Below are 15,837 nucleotides of genomic sequence, written 5' to 3' on the forward strand. Positions count from 1 at the left end.
AAGCACGCTGGTTAGTTAGGAATGTGGGCTCCGGAGGCATACTTGGTGGCTCATGTGGTAAAGAGTCTGCCTGCAATACAGGAGACCCAGGTTCCTTCCCTGGGTTGGAAAGATCCCCTGGAGAAGGAAATGGCCACCCACTCCAGTATTCTGGCCTGGACCATCCTGGGGACAGAGGAGCCTGTCAGGCTACAGTCCATGCGGTCGCAAGAGTTGGACGTGACTTAGCGACTGAATCACTGCCATGGGCTCCAGGCTAGACCACCCGGATTTGAGTCCTGGCTTTGCCGCTTGACTGTGGTGTGTCTCTTGGTGCCTCTGTTTCCCTGCCTACATGATGCTGCTCCTTGTATTGCTGAGGATTAAGTAGGTGGATCCATGAAGAGAGGGGCCGGGCGGCAGGTGTCCGTGCCTGCCAGGCTAGGTGCTCGGGACTCAGCAGTGACCACAGATGGAGCCTCGCCTGCACTGAGCTGATGATACCGTGGGCTATGCCGTGAAAGTCATTAAGTGCAGTAGTGTAGGGTTCTGATAGCACTAAGTGCTGTGGAGAGAAAGCTTAATGGCTTTTTGCGGTCACTTAGCTGTTGTGGGCAGAGCAGGTTCACACCGGCCTGCCCCGCTCCATCCCTCCTGGCCTGCTCTGTGTGGTCCCCTCCTGAGGCTCAGGCAATAGGGCTCAGGGATTTTGGCTGGGCCCCCGAGGAGAGCATACAGCGAGCCCCGGCTCTGGACTCCTGGCCCGGTGCTCCCTGACTGCCCGCTTGGGTCACCTCAGCTTGAAACGCAGCTTTGCACACAATCAGGTGAAGCCGGGCCCCCGCAGAACTGGGTGGGTGGCTGCTATCTCCCACCCCCTCTTCTCCCGACTCACACCCTGCGCGCAGAGGAAGCGTGTGGGTTTCCATGGCGAGTCTCCACCGAGGGAGATGCCACTTCCTGACACGTGATTTATCGCCGCCCTGGGCTTTGTCTCGGGGTGAGGGAGCGAGGGGCCTTATTTAATAAATCCACAATTTATATTTAATAACAACGGTGACAGCCCAAACGTGGCCTCCGATGGAGCCCTGTGATTTATGCGGTTGCCCCCAGAGACCCTGGTGGTAACCAGGCTGCCTTTGCCTGAGGAATGAGTGTCTGGACCTGGGGCTCTGGGTTTTGAGCCCTGAGATCAAAGACCACCCCCCCGTACCCCGACCCTGGGTGCCAAGCAACACTGCCCCTGGGGAGAGCCCCTCTAGGTACCTGCCCCTCTGTCCTGGGCCAGACCGGTGGACCGCTGGCCTGGTGCTCACTGAGAAGGCAAGATCTGTGTGGGAGGGACAGGTTCCCATGGGGGTCCGCCTTAGAGGAGACTGGGGCCAGGCGTGGCAACTCCTCTTTGGCCTTTGTTTATTTATAATATTTATTTATTTGTTTGACTGTGTTGGGTCTTCACTGGGGCACGTGGGGTCTAGTTCCCTGACCAAACCCAGGCTCCTGGGTGGGAGCACGGAGTCTTAGCCGCTGGACCACTGGGGAAGTCCCTCTTTGTCTTTAAAAGGAGTCCTATTGGTGCAGACTCAGCTCAGTTCAGTTCAGTCGTTCAGTCGTGTCCGACTCTTTGCGACGCTGTGGACTGCAGCACGCCAGGCCTCCCTGTCCATCCTCAACTCCCGGAGTTTACCCAGACTCATGTCCATTGAGTCGGTGATGCCATCCAGCCATCTCATCCTGGTGTAATCATTTAAAGACCCTCCAAGCACTGTGGAGGGTCAGGCTGTGTGGGGTCCTTGATGAATGTGGCAGGGTGGGGGACATCACTCTGTGCCAGGCCAGAGTGTCCCCTGGTTCCCAGCCTCCTCACTGGGCAAGGCTGGAGAGCTGATGCCCTCACTAGGTGAGATGGCGGCTTCAGAAGGGACCCGGTGGCCCCTAGCCTGTCCAGGTGCTGCGAGGTCTCCAGGAGACAGGGAGGGTCAGCCTTGAGCCCAGGAGAGGTGGGGGTTGGGGTGGGACGGCCAGCAGGAGGCCCTCACCTGGGCTCTGTCTGTTCTCACGTGCCATCCTGAACCTCCCCCAAGGGCTCCGGGTGCAGTTCTGTTTTCTGGGACCTTGCTTTCTCCCTCCTGCCTCCAGGCTTTGCGCAGGCTGCTTCCCCTAGTCGATGTCCGCTAACACGGACTCATCCTTCGGATCTCATTTCCTCGGAGTGCCTTCCCCGACCTCTCGCCAAATCTTTCTGGCTGCCCTCCCTCCCCCAGATCTAGGCACGCAGAGCCTCCCATTCATGGCACTGCTTCAGCCTATGCTGATACATGCACTCGTGGGAGAGCTTTGTAAGCGTCCCTCCCCTCCGCCAACATGGGCTATCTCCCGAGCCTAGCACGGCGGGACAGGAGGAGGGAAAGAAAAGGGAGTGAGGATCAGGCAAGGCACACGCCCCAGGAAGAGTGAGGGGATCAAGGAGGGCTTCCTGGTGGTGGCGGCATAACCCCTGGGCTTGGGGGACCGGCAAAAGCAAAGCAAGGAGGTGGGGAGGAAGGGAGGCATGGGGTCTCCAGGTGCAGGCTTGCCTTGGAGCCAGTGCTTGGTGGGAAGGAGCCTTAGGCAGTCGTACAGCTCAGCACCAACCAGTCCTTGCCTTCTTCTGGGCCTCCGTTTCCCCACTGGTAGGATGAGAGGAGACTAGAGGTATCACTCATTCTAAAAGCCGTGGGTGATGCCCAGTCACATGACTGGACACGGTTTTGGAACTTCGCTGAAGACAAGTCCTGTGTCATCCAGCCCCCTGACCTTCAGGGTACCCTGTTTGCCCAGAAATAGAGATGACGGGATGGGGGACGGCCTCTGCCTCCCATGCCTATGTGAGTTTTTGGCATCAGTAGTTGCATTTCCAGGGTGTCAATGGCTCAGGGGAGAGAGAGACCGAGAAGGGGGCCAGGACATAGGACACAGGCTGCAAGGGGCATGGATCAGGTTTCCAGTTCTCAGAACATCTCCAAGAGAGTGGGTGGTCCCCACCGTACTGAGCCGGATGGGAGGCTGGAAGGGTCCTGGGCACAGTGAGGAGGTCGCTGAGCCCAGACACTACCCTGGATCTGGGCGCTGGAGGCTGGGTTCTCTATTCTGCACCATCCCTGCTGCCAGGGTTCCTGTGGGAAGGTCCCGGGTGAGGCTGGGGGGACGCGGTGACAGGTTTCAGGAGTCAGAGAGAGGCAAAGAGCCACAGACTTGCTTGGGACCATCTCGGCAGGTAGACGCTTTGGGGGAGTCGAGTTTGCCCCCTCCCAAACCTGGAACATTTATTTCCATACTTTCTCTCTGGTCCCCTGAAGAACATGGCTGGGAAATAACCATTTTCCTCTGTTTTATGAGGTTAAATGCCCCAATTCCTGTTCTGAAGACCCAGGTTCAAATTCTACTCTTTAACTTAGGAGCACCAGTCCTGGGTGTGGGACTAACCTTTCCAGCCCTCAGTTACTTGCTACACAGAGCTGCCTCAACTCAAGGGTTAGCCAGATTGCAAACTGCCGTATGGGTAAAGGAGAGTTTCCTGGCTCACGTCCAGGTTTGGGTCCAGCTTCAGGCACAGGGGGATCTCAGGCTCAGCTGATGTCGTCAAGCCCTCCCACCCTTTGTGTGCTGTCCTCAGTATCCTCATTCTTGTTCTTTCCCTCCCTTCAAAACACAGGCAGGGTTCCTAGGAGCTGCACAAGGTCTCCATGGGTGTCCTGTCCCTAGCAGGTGTTTGGTATTTAGTAGGCACTCAGAAGCATCTGTCTATAGATTGACTGGATGCAATGAAGTAAGGCCTGGAAACAGTCCAGCTTGGTGTGAGTTCTGGAATCGAAAACTGGCTTCAAATCCCAGCTCCACCAGCTTCCATAGCTGAGATCCTGGGCAAGTCAACCTTTTCTTTTTTAAAAAAAAAAAAAAATTCTTTTTTTAATGTGGACCATTTTTAAAGGCTTTATTGAATTTGTTAGAATATTACTTCTGTTTTATGTTTTCCTTTCTTGGCCACAAGGCCTATGGGATCTTAACTCCCCAACCAGGGATCAAACCCACACCCCCTGCATGGGAAGGTGTAGTCGTAACCACTGGACCGCCAGGGAAGTCCCCAGCAGCCTTTTTTGATCCTCAGTTTCCTCATCTATAAAATGGGCACATGCAGAGTGCCCTGTTCAGACGGTCCCTGTGAGGGTGAAGAGAGCAGATGCGTGACAGTGCTTTGCACACAATGAGCTCTCAACCCATGGGAATCATCAGTATCATTACTGTTGTTATTATTTCAAGGTTGAGCATTTGTTACAATCCAAATAGCTGGAGGACAGTGCAGGGAAATAAAAGTCTGTTTTTGTTTTTTGTTTTTTCCTCTGGGGATTATTAGGTTTGCCTCCTCACGGAGCTCAGAAGCCTCAGGGCGAAGAGAAACAAGAGCGGAGTTAATTAAAGAGCTTGGGCTCCAGGAGCAGGCCCAGCCCGACTAGTGCCCGTGGAATTCGTGTGCTCCTGGCTGGCTGGCAGCAGGGGCGTCAGCTGGCTCAGGGCTCCTCCACGGAGGGACACACAGGATGAGGGGTTGCTGGGCCCCGAGGTGGCTCTGGGAATGGTGTCTCACTCCCTGTGTCCCCCTTCTTTGTCTCTTTGACTTGATCTCAGCTGCCCTGTGGCATCTTTACAGCCTCGGTGTATGTGAGGCCAATGAATGAATGGATGAGTTTGATTGACTCAGTCATGTTAATTACTGCGCCAGGCCAATAGCCCAGTAGTGACTGGCTGCCTTGCTCCAATGTCAGCTGTGTTAGGGGCAGACAGGTGGATTCCCAGGCCTCTTCCCTGCAAGACTTGTCTGTCATATGGTGGGTGGCGGTGGGGAGTGACCCAGAGGACAGAGGAGTGGCAGGAATTCCTAGGAGGGAGATGTGCACTTCTCGACCAGTTGAGGCATCACCTCCTCCTGGCACGTTCAGGGCCCCCCAGGCCAGACTAGGGCCTTCTCTGGCCCCCAGGCCCTCTGCTGCCCCATCCGACCTTGTGGCTTTATTGTTACTACCTGGCCAAGTCTCGTCTCCACCATCAGTCTGGGACGTGGCCTGGTTCATTCAGTTCTTAGCTCTGAGCTCATAACTGGTACCCAGTAGGCGTTCAGGATGTGTTTTGTTGAATGAATGAGGGATGGAAGGAAAGAATGGAGAGAGAAGAGAAAGGACTCTGAGAACCGTCCTGTTGGACATCATCAGACTCAGAAATTCTTCCTTTTCCCCGATCGGACCTAACTCTGACCCGCTGGGGGTCCTCGCTTGACTTAACCACCCCCAGCAAAGGGCCCTGGGAGTCTCTTCCCCGGAGGCTGGGTGACGGGGAGATGCTGGCACGGGGCTGCGGCTGCCGCTGGGCGGATGGAGCTTCCTCGTGCTCTCTGCACATTAGCATGCTGAACCCACGTCTCTTGTAAGGTGTTAATTAAATTTCTTCGAAGTATATTGTCTGAAAAAAAAGGATAATTAGAAAGATGTCTTTAAAAGTATTTATGTAACTGATATGGTACTGCTTTTGGTTTGCCGCATAATTAGATTTAAACACAACTCCTCGAGCGGCATACTCATTTGGAGAGAGCAGCTCGTTGAAATGTCATTGTGTCGTTTTTCAGCGTTTTGAGCCTGGCAGAACCAGTCAGCCGAGGAGGCAAGAGCCGGGGTTCTCGGGGAGCGGGGAGCTGGGGCTGTTTCCCACGGTCTGCATTTATTCCCTGGGACACCCAGGCCACCTGCTCAGTATCCTCATGTGCAAGATAAGAGGGCTTCCAGGGCCTCCTGGGGACCGAGAACTCACAGTTACACAGCTACAGCTTTTAAATTTCCTGAGTGTCGTTGCCTAGTGAGGGACGGAGCTCCATTATACAGATGAGCAAACCAAGGCCAGGCATTTTCTTGAGGTTATATGTTAGTGACGATCAGCAGATCTGGGTCTTCTAAATCCAGAGCTGTTTTCCTGCAGGACCCTGGAAAGCCCTCATTCTCAACATGATCAGACCAGCTCATAGGTTTTGAAAATTGCTGTCTGCCTATCATGCCTTTATCTTGCAAGTTCCCATGAAATGCTGCCCTTCACACATGGCTCTCCCTGGATGCTCTCTCTGCACGGCCCTGCAGAGTCAGTTCTTCCAACCGGATGAGGGCTTCAGTGCATGCATCCTCCATGGGGCCGACAGCAACCCCCTCCAAGGCGGTGAAACCTGGATTTTTGGGGGGTGAAAAAAATCTTACTATTATAAAGCACAGATACACACATAGCAAATGAATAGATATACAGTGTATCTGTGGTGTTAAAATTGCACAAGAGAGGGGTAAGTAGAAAAAGCATCTTTTGTAGGTCCCTTAGGGGCTGACGATGAAACAAAAATGGTTGAGAGGCACTGCTTGTCAAACAGCCGGCCAATTGTGGTCATCACTCCGGTGCACGTAGGTCCACATGCTGGACTGTACCTGTCAGCTCTTCCCACTCATCACCTCCTTTAACCTTCACACAACACCCGGGGGTTCCTGTGTTACAGAGGGGAAACTGAGGCTCAGGGGGGAATCTTCCGCCTGATTGGTGAGTGGAGGGTCAGGGTTCGGATGCGGGTGGATGCGATCTGGACCACACGTGATCCGATCTGGATGGGATGTGCGCTGTAGGCTCCCGATGCTTTGGCCCCTGGACCCCATAGTCCCCTCTCTCCCCAGGGTGGACCCGGTGCCTCATGACGCCCCAAAGCCGCCTGGCTACACCCGCTTTGTCTGCGTGTCTGACACCCACTCGAGGACGGACCCCATTCAGATGCCCTACGGCGACGTGCTGATCCACGCCGGGGACTTCACGGAGCTGGGGCTCCCGAGCGAGGTGAAGAAATTCAACGAGTGGCTGGGTAGGTGCCAGAAGGGGTGGCGCCTGGGAGCGGCCAGACTCGGGGCAGACCCCTGCCTGCCACCCTTCCTCCCTGCACCGCCTGGCCCCTCCCTGGCCTTTGTCACCTGTCCACCTCCCCTGGGAAGCCCCCTGACCTCCAGGACCAGGCCTCAGCCCTCTGACTATCTCGTCACACCTGGGAGGTCTCCTGCCCCAGCACATGTCTCTGCTGTGACTTTCTATTTGTGGGATATTTTTCGGCCTGGGAGACTCACTTCCAAAGGCAAACCCAGGTTTGTTTTTGTCTGGTTGCGTGTCCAGCCCCCAGTACCTGGTCCAGGTAAGCACCCAACAAATAACTGATGAATGACTGAATGAGAGGGTGAGTCAGTGGCTGAGTGGGTGAACAAATGAATGACTCTCTGGGAACAGTGATGCCAAGGCAGGTGCTCAGCTGGTCGCACCGGCTCAGACACCCACCACCCTTGACCGCGGCCCAGGTGAGAGGGCCCTCCTGGCCTCCGTGGCCCCAGCAGGAGCCCAGGGGTCTCGGTGTGGGCTCCTCCGTGGGCAGCTGTTGGTACACGCAGCAGAGCGAGCACTGTCCCATGCCGTGGGAGATGGTGGGCCATGATTCACAAGCACAACCCCCAGGGTTTTGTCTTGGTTATGCTTTCTTCCAAAATAAGAAAGATGTAAATATGGGGTGCCCCCCCGGGAAAAGCTGCTTGCTTGGAATCCAGAGAAACCTCACAGTGACTCTCTCTACCACGGCCCCAGTGGGGACCGCTGGACGGCCCCGGTGGGCAGGCCTGCTGTCTCGGAGGCGTGGAGCCAGAGCCAGCCCACCTCCTCTCGCAGCCCCTCATGGCCGCCAGACGGTCCCCCGCGCCTCCCCAGGGGCATCCCGCTGTGCAGTTGGCTGGGAGCTCCGCGAGCAGAGGGCCAGGAGCGAGGCGGGTAGCTGCAGCGAGAGAGGCCCGGCTTTGCCAGTCGAGACAAATATTTACAAGCAAGGCCTTTCCTTCCTCTTGGCAGGCTTGGAGCTTTCAATATTGATCTTTCAAATGGGAAATCCTAATCGAGGCCCCTGTTTGGGCTGAAACCTGTGAAGGCTGGGATGGGGTGGGGGGCGCTCCTGCAGGAGGCGAGTCTGCCCCAGTGCGTCTTCCTTTGCCAGGTCCTAGGAAGGGGGCCCTCGCGGAGACAGCTTTCTCTTGAATATTTATTTATTGGATTTTGGCTGCATCAGGTCTTAGTTCCTGAGGGCCTCACCCCTCTTTAGTTAGTTGCGGCGTTTGGGCTTAGATGCCCCATGGCACGTGGGATCCTGGTTTCCGCAGCCAGGAGTCTGACCTGTGTCCCCTGCATGGCGAGGCAGGTTTGTAACCGCTGGACCAGCAGGCCAGTCCCGAGGCTGCTTTCTTAGCCCCCTGCTCCAGGGTCTCAAAGAGACGTGAGGCTGAACCGAGAGCCCACGTCCCCGGCAGAGAGCAGGAGTCGTTGGTGGCTGGGCACGTGCTCTGCCAGGCCCGCTTGGTAGGCTCCTTACTGTTGCTGCCCGGCTGGATGTGAGGAGCAGCTGTTGGACGTGGGCCCTGTTTGGATCCTTATCTGACCAAAGGCGATGTTGGCCCCCGCCCCCGCCCTGAGGTTCCCAAAAGTGGGGACTGTTTCTGATGTACCCCCGGCCCAGATGTGTTCCTCTCCATGCTGAGTGAGTAATGAAGCCAACAGTTGCATGTACACAGGGCGGCGGGGGCGGGGGGGGGGGGCGGGGGAGAGAGGCCAGGGGTGGAGGGCTGGTGGCCAGTGGTGGTGGCTGGGGGCTGTGAGCTCTCAGTGCAGGTGCTGAGGGTGGCCTCCCCCTGGATGGGAGGTTTCGGGGACAAGCTGTCGCTGGGCTGGGTTTGGCCTGAAAATCGGGGAGTTTGTGCGGGGCAAAGGGTAGCTGAGGCCAGAGCCTTCGTGGGACATGTGAGAGGTGGTGTTATGTGTCCGGGCTGGAGGGAGGGGCTCTGGGGGAACGTGAAAGCAGTGAGCCTGAAAACGGGCGTGGGGCCTGCTAGAGACTCTGAAGCCGAGTGGAAGCCAGGGGCCTGGGAGGCCCGCCTGGTGAGATGGCCATTTTAGGAAAATCTCTCTACCTGCCGCTTAGTAGAGGTCAGAACTAGGTGCCATGGGAATTTGGGCGGCTTTCTTGGTAATTTGCGCTTGGTGTTGATTTATTTCCCCGGATCGTGGCAAGTGGGAAGGGTGAACTTGCAGAGGGTCGTCCTTTTACAAAAGGGGCCTCTCCCCTTGGCAGCCTTGAAGTGTTTGCAGATGTCAGTGCTTGTCACTCAAGTGCACTGGGCGGGGCTTGAGGCTGAGGAGTGACTGAACGGGGCCCAGGGGAGGGGGCGATTTGCATGTGAGCATCAGTAGGAACGGTTTAGGTGGTCCAACTGCAGTCAGCTTCTTGGGAACCTGCCTGCTGCGCACAGGGACTCACCTCTGTGGGCTGGTGGTTCACGTGCCCAGGGATGTGGTTGGTGATATGGTGGAGAGACGGACTCAGGAGGTGTGGTTTTAGAAAAAGCTCGTGTTTATTGACTCTTCATGTGTGTTGGGTGCCCTTTATGTATATTTTTAAATCATTTGATTCTCTTGGTCAGGGGATGAGGCAGGAGCTATTATCATCCCCATTTAACAGAGAAGAAGCCGAGGCTCAGTGGAGTGAAGTAACTTGCCCCAGGTCACACAGCCAGCAACTGGCAGAGCTGGGATTGAAGCCTAGGCAGTTGGACTCTGGAGCCCAGCTCTCATCATCTCCTCTGTATCACCTCTCTTGTTTTTATGGTGAAATTTCTCTGTTTTGAAATAAAGATGGGCCTTTTGGGGCCAGATGTCCAGGGTCAGCTTCCTCCCAGGTGACTGCAGGAGTCAGGTGACCTCTCTGAGCCTCCCTGACCTCATTTTAGATGGGCAGGAGGTCAGGCTTCCCTTACCCTGTCTGCCTCTTCAGAGGTGGGTTGTTTGAAGGCTCTATTGGGCTGAAGGAAATGCTCAAGTGTTATAATCTGTAAAAGGCTGTGCGGATGGTCTTACTGCCCCCAGGAGGTGGCGTTGGCCAGATCAGGGCTTCCCTTGGGGCAGAGGTAGGGGTCATGGGTTGGTCCCATGTGGGGCTGGGGGATTTGACCGGAGCCTGCACGTTGAATTGCAAGGAGAAGCGGTAGATGGTTTGTGTGTCAAAGTATGTGGAGTTTCCGAGAAATGCTGACCTACAACCTCATCTATGCGGGCAGTTCTTACACACATACACACACACGCAGGAAGCTTTGCAGGGCCTATTCATTCCTCCGTTCGGTGCATCTCTCTGAGAACACGGGGTGAGTGTGCAGTGGGTGATGGTAGGAGTGAGGAGCGGCCACCGTGTCTGACGATGGGGATGCCCCGGACGGGTGGACCCACCGGAAGCACCAAGAGGACCATTCTCATGATGAGGTCTGCGGAGCGCTGGCCCTGGGTGATGGTGACGGAGAGCTCCTTGAAGCAGCCACGGAAGGCCTCCCTGAAGAGCTGGCCTTGGGTGTTGCATGAAGGTGACAGTGAGCCCTGCAAGAGGAACATTCCAGGCAGGGGCAGAGCGGCTGCAGAGGCCCCACGGGCAGGCACAGGGGAGGGTTTCCACCACTGCAGCTATGCCCCGTGGGCCAGCGGCAGGAGTTTGGGGTTGATTCTAAGTGAGCTGGGCTCTTCAGGAAGGTTTGCAGAAGGGAGTGACCTTTAAAAAGGCCTGGACTGCAGAGGTAGGATGGAGGCAGCAAGGCCAGTGAGGTCCGAGGCTCTGGAATGTTCCAGAAGTGATGTCTGGGACTGTGGGGGATTTGTGGCTCTCTGTTTCTTTTATCCCTCTGATTTTTCTGTGGGGAGCATGTATTATTCTCGTAGCTTTAACTGAAGACAACAGTAAAATCTCATTGCTTTTAAAGAAACATTGGCCTCTCTGGAGTCTGATGCACGGCGTATCCCAGGATGGGGGTGGGGATGGTGCTGGGCCCAGGGCAGTCCTGGCATCATCCAGCTACTCAGGAGGTCACCTGGAGTCCCTTCCCTGGCCAGCAGGGCCCTGCCTGCCTCTCACAACCACGGGCCCAGCCCTTCCTCCTCCTGAGTGAGAAAGCTGCTGATCTGAAATTCATAACCAGCTTCTTCCCTGCTCATTGATCTCATGGAGAACACCTACAATCATATTGTAGGAACCACCTCCAGACAGGAGGAGATTTAAAAAATTAATAAAGACCCTTTTGTAAGAGAGGATTAGGTGCCTGACCGGGGACATGTGTGGCTCCCCTCACGCGTCTCCAATTTGCTGTCGGGTGGGTTGCTCTCGGCCTGGCTGTGAGGGTGTCCGCGTTTTGCCCACTTGCAGGCTTCTGTCTGGATCTGTATTCTTTAGAGGGCACTAGGTTGGGGGTGATAGGGCCCCCTGACAGATCCCTTTTCCCATGGGCCATTAATATCCCCAATACATTCATGAAATAGAACCGCCAGATGGATTTGTAAATGTCCCAGTAAGCAGCTAAAAAATTGCTAAGGACGGGCTTTCCAGCTGTAAAGAATGAAAAGAAGAGCACAGTTAACTGAAAATGGAAAAGAATGTGCTGGAAGCTCCTTGCTCATCTGCAGGAATGGCGTGATGACGGATGGGCAGCCTGGAGCCCGCAGACTGATTGGCTCAGTAACTCGTGTCTGTGCAGGGAGGTGGGACAGCAGGGAGGTTAAGCGCTCCCATCTGGCAGTCAAGCAGGCCTGTCTTCACCCCTGCTTTAGCCTCTTATTTGCTGTGTGACCTTCACTTAGTCACTCAACCTCTCTGTGCCGCATTTGTACCTACCTACCCCATAGGGTTGGGGAGGAGTGACAAGTCATATGCTTAGTACATTGCGGACTCAGGGAGACGCCCTCGAGGAGTGCTGGCTGTTGTCATAAAAACCTTGCCTCTTCCTGATCCGATACCCCACAAACACACCTGCCAACCAACCAGCCTCAGCATTGGCTGAGCCATTCTGTTCTGACCACACTGGTTGACTCCAGTTCCCCGCTCGGGACCCTGGCTCATTCTTGTCCTCTGGCTGTTTCTCGTCCACCCGGCAGAGTCCGACCCACCCCGGCTCAAATGTAGCTCTTGTGAAGCTACACGCCCCATGGCCCCCTCCTACCCTGCTGGGCTGCACTGGTCCCTGCCCCCACCCCCCCGTACACCAAGGCTCCCTGTTCAGGCCTTGGTGGTGGCCCTTGGAGGGAGGCCCCTGTGTCTTCATGCCTCCCGTCTGCCCCACCTAGACCGTCTGCCCCCGGAGGGCGGGATGAGCCTCACCCCCAGCGCTGACCAGGCCTCAGCCCGGGGAAGCCCTGGACAGAGGCGTGGACTCGGGGTGGGTGTGCTGTGAGCTGGCCCCTGCCTCCTGGCAGGGCTGGTTGCCGCGGCGGGCGGCAGGGAGCAGCTGTAAGAGGGGCTTCCAGGAGGGCAGGGCCGTGACACCGGAGAGCGTGAGCTGCGGCTCTCACAACATGGGGCTTGGGGAGGGTCTTCGAAGGGGCAGAGGCCGAGGGGGTGTCTCCAGATTGAGGCTGGGAATTGAGGCCAGCGGGTGTTGGGGACCTGGCCGAGGGAGGGACAGGTATTCCGGGGGTGTGTGTGGGCTCCCCTCTGGAAGCCAGGGGTGCTGAGCACCTGGGAGCACCCACGCCCAGGATGACCCTGAGGCCTGGACACCGCCTGCGTCTGCCCCAAGGCAAGAACACTGGCCGTTTCTGCTTCCGGCTGGAAGTGACAGCCGTGCCCTCGAGAACTGTCTGTTCCCAGTGGGATTTGCGAGATGCTGGAAGGCTGGTTCTCTGTGACTGGCAGGCGCCAGGCTTTCCTTCCTGCCCCACCCCCTGCCGGGAGAAGCCTGCAGCCTCCACAGCCCCTCCCCTCCCCTGGAACTCCCAGCTTCAGACCCGGCACTGGCCTCGGAGTGACCGCTCACCCCTCCTCTCCACCTCCCAGTCCGCCCTGGGGTCTCCTTCTCCAGCTTCCCTCCTGGCGCCCCCTTCTCCATCTCCTCCTTTCGTTCCTGGTTCTCCTCGCTGACTCGCTGATGGTGGCTCCGCTCAGGACCAACCCTGAGCTTCTCAACCGCCTTCTTTCCGGATGATAATGAGCTCCCCCCCAACACCCGCCCCTCCCCGCCCCGACGTTGCTCCCGCCCAGACTCACAGACGCCTCCCACTCTGCCTCGACCAGATCTCTCTTTGAGATCCAGCCGGCCTATTATTCAGTCGACTCAGAAGACACTTCCTCCTGGCTGTTCACCAGGATTGTAGACTTGTTCTGTCTCAAGCTGAACTCCCAAACTGTAGACCCACACCCAGAGGGTATGTGGTAAGGCACAGGCCTCCACTGAGACCCTTTCAACCCCAGCTCCCTTCCCTCTGAAGCTGTCAGGGCCTCCTGTTGTTATTTGGGCCCTGCTGTTGTCTGTCCTGCCCACGTCCTCGTCACTCACTTTTGCCACCTGCCGAGCTGCTTTGGGCTCCCAAGTGGGCCGTCCTGCCAGCCTCCCCATCTTCCTGCAGAACCTGTGAACCCTTTGAGGGTTGAGGCTGAGCTGGGTCAAGTGCAGGTCCTCGGAGTCCACCCTGGCCCTGAGGGGTGCTGGCGGCCGTCTGCTGAAAGGCCTGTAGAGCACCCAGGAGTCACTTAATTAAGTGACTCTACGCTTAGCAGCATTGGGCGGGGAGGAAGATGAGGGCCTGGAAATGGAGTGCTTAGAAGTTATAATTAACTTTTTACTGGCGCCCTACCATAAAACGATGTATAAGACAATATAAAAGGGGTCCAAGGATCTAGTTAAATAGAGCTAGGTCTTTTGCAAGTAAACCCTTAATTAAAATCTGTGAGAGAGGAAGGGAGAGAAAGGGAAAGCGGAGAAGCCGTTCCGAGGTGGGTTTCTTTGGTGTTTGCCTCATCTGCCGCTGCAGGGAGGCCGCGGGGCCGCGGTCAGGGGCCGGGGGTGGTTGGGCACGAGAAGGCTCCACGCCGTCTTTTTGCCTCTGTGCCATCAGATACGGGAGCCCCTGATAGGAGCTGCGGGTGGACCCGAGGGGCTTTGGCAAGGAGTAGGGGGCCTCACGGTCCCTGTGCAGAAGCAGGAGATGACGCCTGGGTGCAGAACTGGTCTTTGCGGGAACAACTGTTTCAGATGCGGCTGGAAGTTGACGACCTCCCCACCCACTGCCCACCCTCAGCCCTTTTCTTCTCTCCCTCCCCACCGACCCACCCCGGCCCGGGTGAGGCCCCGGGTGAGGCCGAGGCCAAGTTAACGCTCCCCACTCCACGCAGCTCTGTCCCCAGCAGCTTCTGCAAGTCGCTGCTCAGCTTCTGCAAGTCGCTGCTTTTGTCTTATTCCTGAGAAAATTGTATTTTTGTTTTTCACCTCATGCAAAGGCGCCCTTCTTCCCAGAGCCTCGGACCTTCGTGTTCACATCTGTCTCTTTGTGCCCAGTACCTGCCCCGGGCTGTGGACTGTCCCCGCAGTGGGCATCAGGGCATTAGGCCTGAGAGGCAGGGCTGGGGTGGCCCCAGCCCAGTGTATGCACACCGCACGAGTGGGGCTGAAAACCTTCTGGGTTTCTTAGGCGGAGCCATCCCGCTGTCCAGCCCAACGTGGCCAGCGTGGTGGGGTGCGGTGGGTTTCCCAGGACTGGCTGCGATCCCAGGGTGTAAGCGGCTCAGCGGGTGTGGGCAGACAGGCCTCGTATGGACCGAGGTCAGGGTTTGCAGCCCCTTCAGTGGATCTGGGAGTCTGGTTCTGGGCCTCCCTTTCTGACTCTGACCTTGACCTCGTTTTTCCTGCTGAGTGCTCACGTCCACGTCCGAAAAATGTGATGTTTGGACCATGTGTCGACTGAGGCCCCTCCCTGGGCCCCAGCTTGGCTCTCCTCTTGGATCACACTCCTCCTGGCCTCTGAGCCGGGAGGCCAGGCTGTGGGTGAGCTGAGTGTCCGTCTCTCCCACGGGAGAACAGGGGAGGGGTCTACACACATCCCAGTCATCCCAGATCTTGGGTAGGGTAGGGTGGGATGGCACTATGTTCACTGTCTTGTCTTGAAGAGTTAGTGATGACCGATACAGCTACTTCCAGAGGGCCCAGGGATCCATGTAGGGTCTGACAATGCTGTAAACAGGCAAGGTCACTTAGGTGATTGGATCAGTGACTCGGATGATTAGGGGGAGGTGATAGTGATCAAGGTGAGAGGTTTTTTTTTTTTTTTTTTTTTTTAGTATAGATGGTTTCAGTTCAGTTCAGTCACTCAGTCATGTCCGACTCTTTGCGACCCCATGGACTGCAGCACGCCAGGCCTCCCTGTCCATCACCAACTCCTGGAGCAGATGGTTTAGGATGGCCTAAAAGAGGACCCATGAGTAGAGAAGGACCCAGCCCTGAATTGCCTCATTTGCAGGCAAGGTCTGCAGGGCTGAGCCCAGAGACGGTAGAGGCCAGGGGGGAAGGCCCAGGTCTGCTGACAGGGCGAAGGTGCGAATTTTATCCTAAGTGTTAAAGACGCCACGGGGGCTTAGAATCCCTTGGACAGCAAGGAGATCCAGCCAGTCCATCCTAAAGGAGATCAGTCCTGAGTGTTCATTGGAAGGACTGATGCTGAAGCTGAAACTCCAGTACTTGGGCCACCTGATGTGAAGAACTGATTCATTTGAAAAGACCCTGATGCTGGGAAAGATTGAAGGTAGGAGGAGAAGGGGACAGCAGAGGATGAGATGGTGGGATGGCATCACCGACTTGATGGACGTGACTTTGAGTAAACTCTGGGAGTTGGTGATGGACAGGGAGGCCTGGCGTGCTGAAGTCCGTGGGGTCGCAAAGAGTCGACACAAGTGAGCGACTGAACTGAACTGAATGGTGTGACTCGGTG

The 15,837-nt window shown here is 56.5% G+C and overlaps 1 protein-coding gene across 1 annotated transcript in view; it reads left to right on the forward strand.

The window, feature by feature from the left end:
• Positions 1-15,837, forward strand: part of MPPED1 (metallophosphoesterase domain containing 1) — an 86,688-nt gene that overhangs the window by 16,290 nt on the left and 54,561 nt on the right. Inside the window, exon 3 of the mRNA XM_015095056.4 lies at positions 6,711-6,892. Within this exon, the coding sequence (XP_014950542.2) occupies positions 6,711-6,892 (182 nt within the window). The remainder of the gene's footprint in view (positions 1-6,710; positions 6,893-15,837) is intronic.

The sequence above is a fragment of the Ovis aries genome, chromosome 3, assembly GCF_016772045.2.
Source record: "Ovis aries strain OAR_USU_Benz2616 breed Rambouillet chromosome 3, ARS-UI_Ramb_v3.0, whole genome shotgun sequence".
NCBI lineage: Eukaryota > Metazoa > Chordata > Mammalia > Artiodactyla > Bovidae > Ovis > Ovis aries.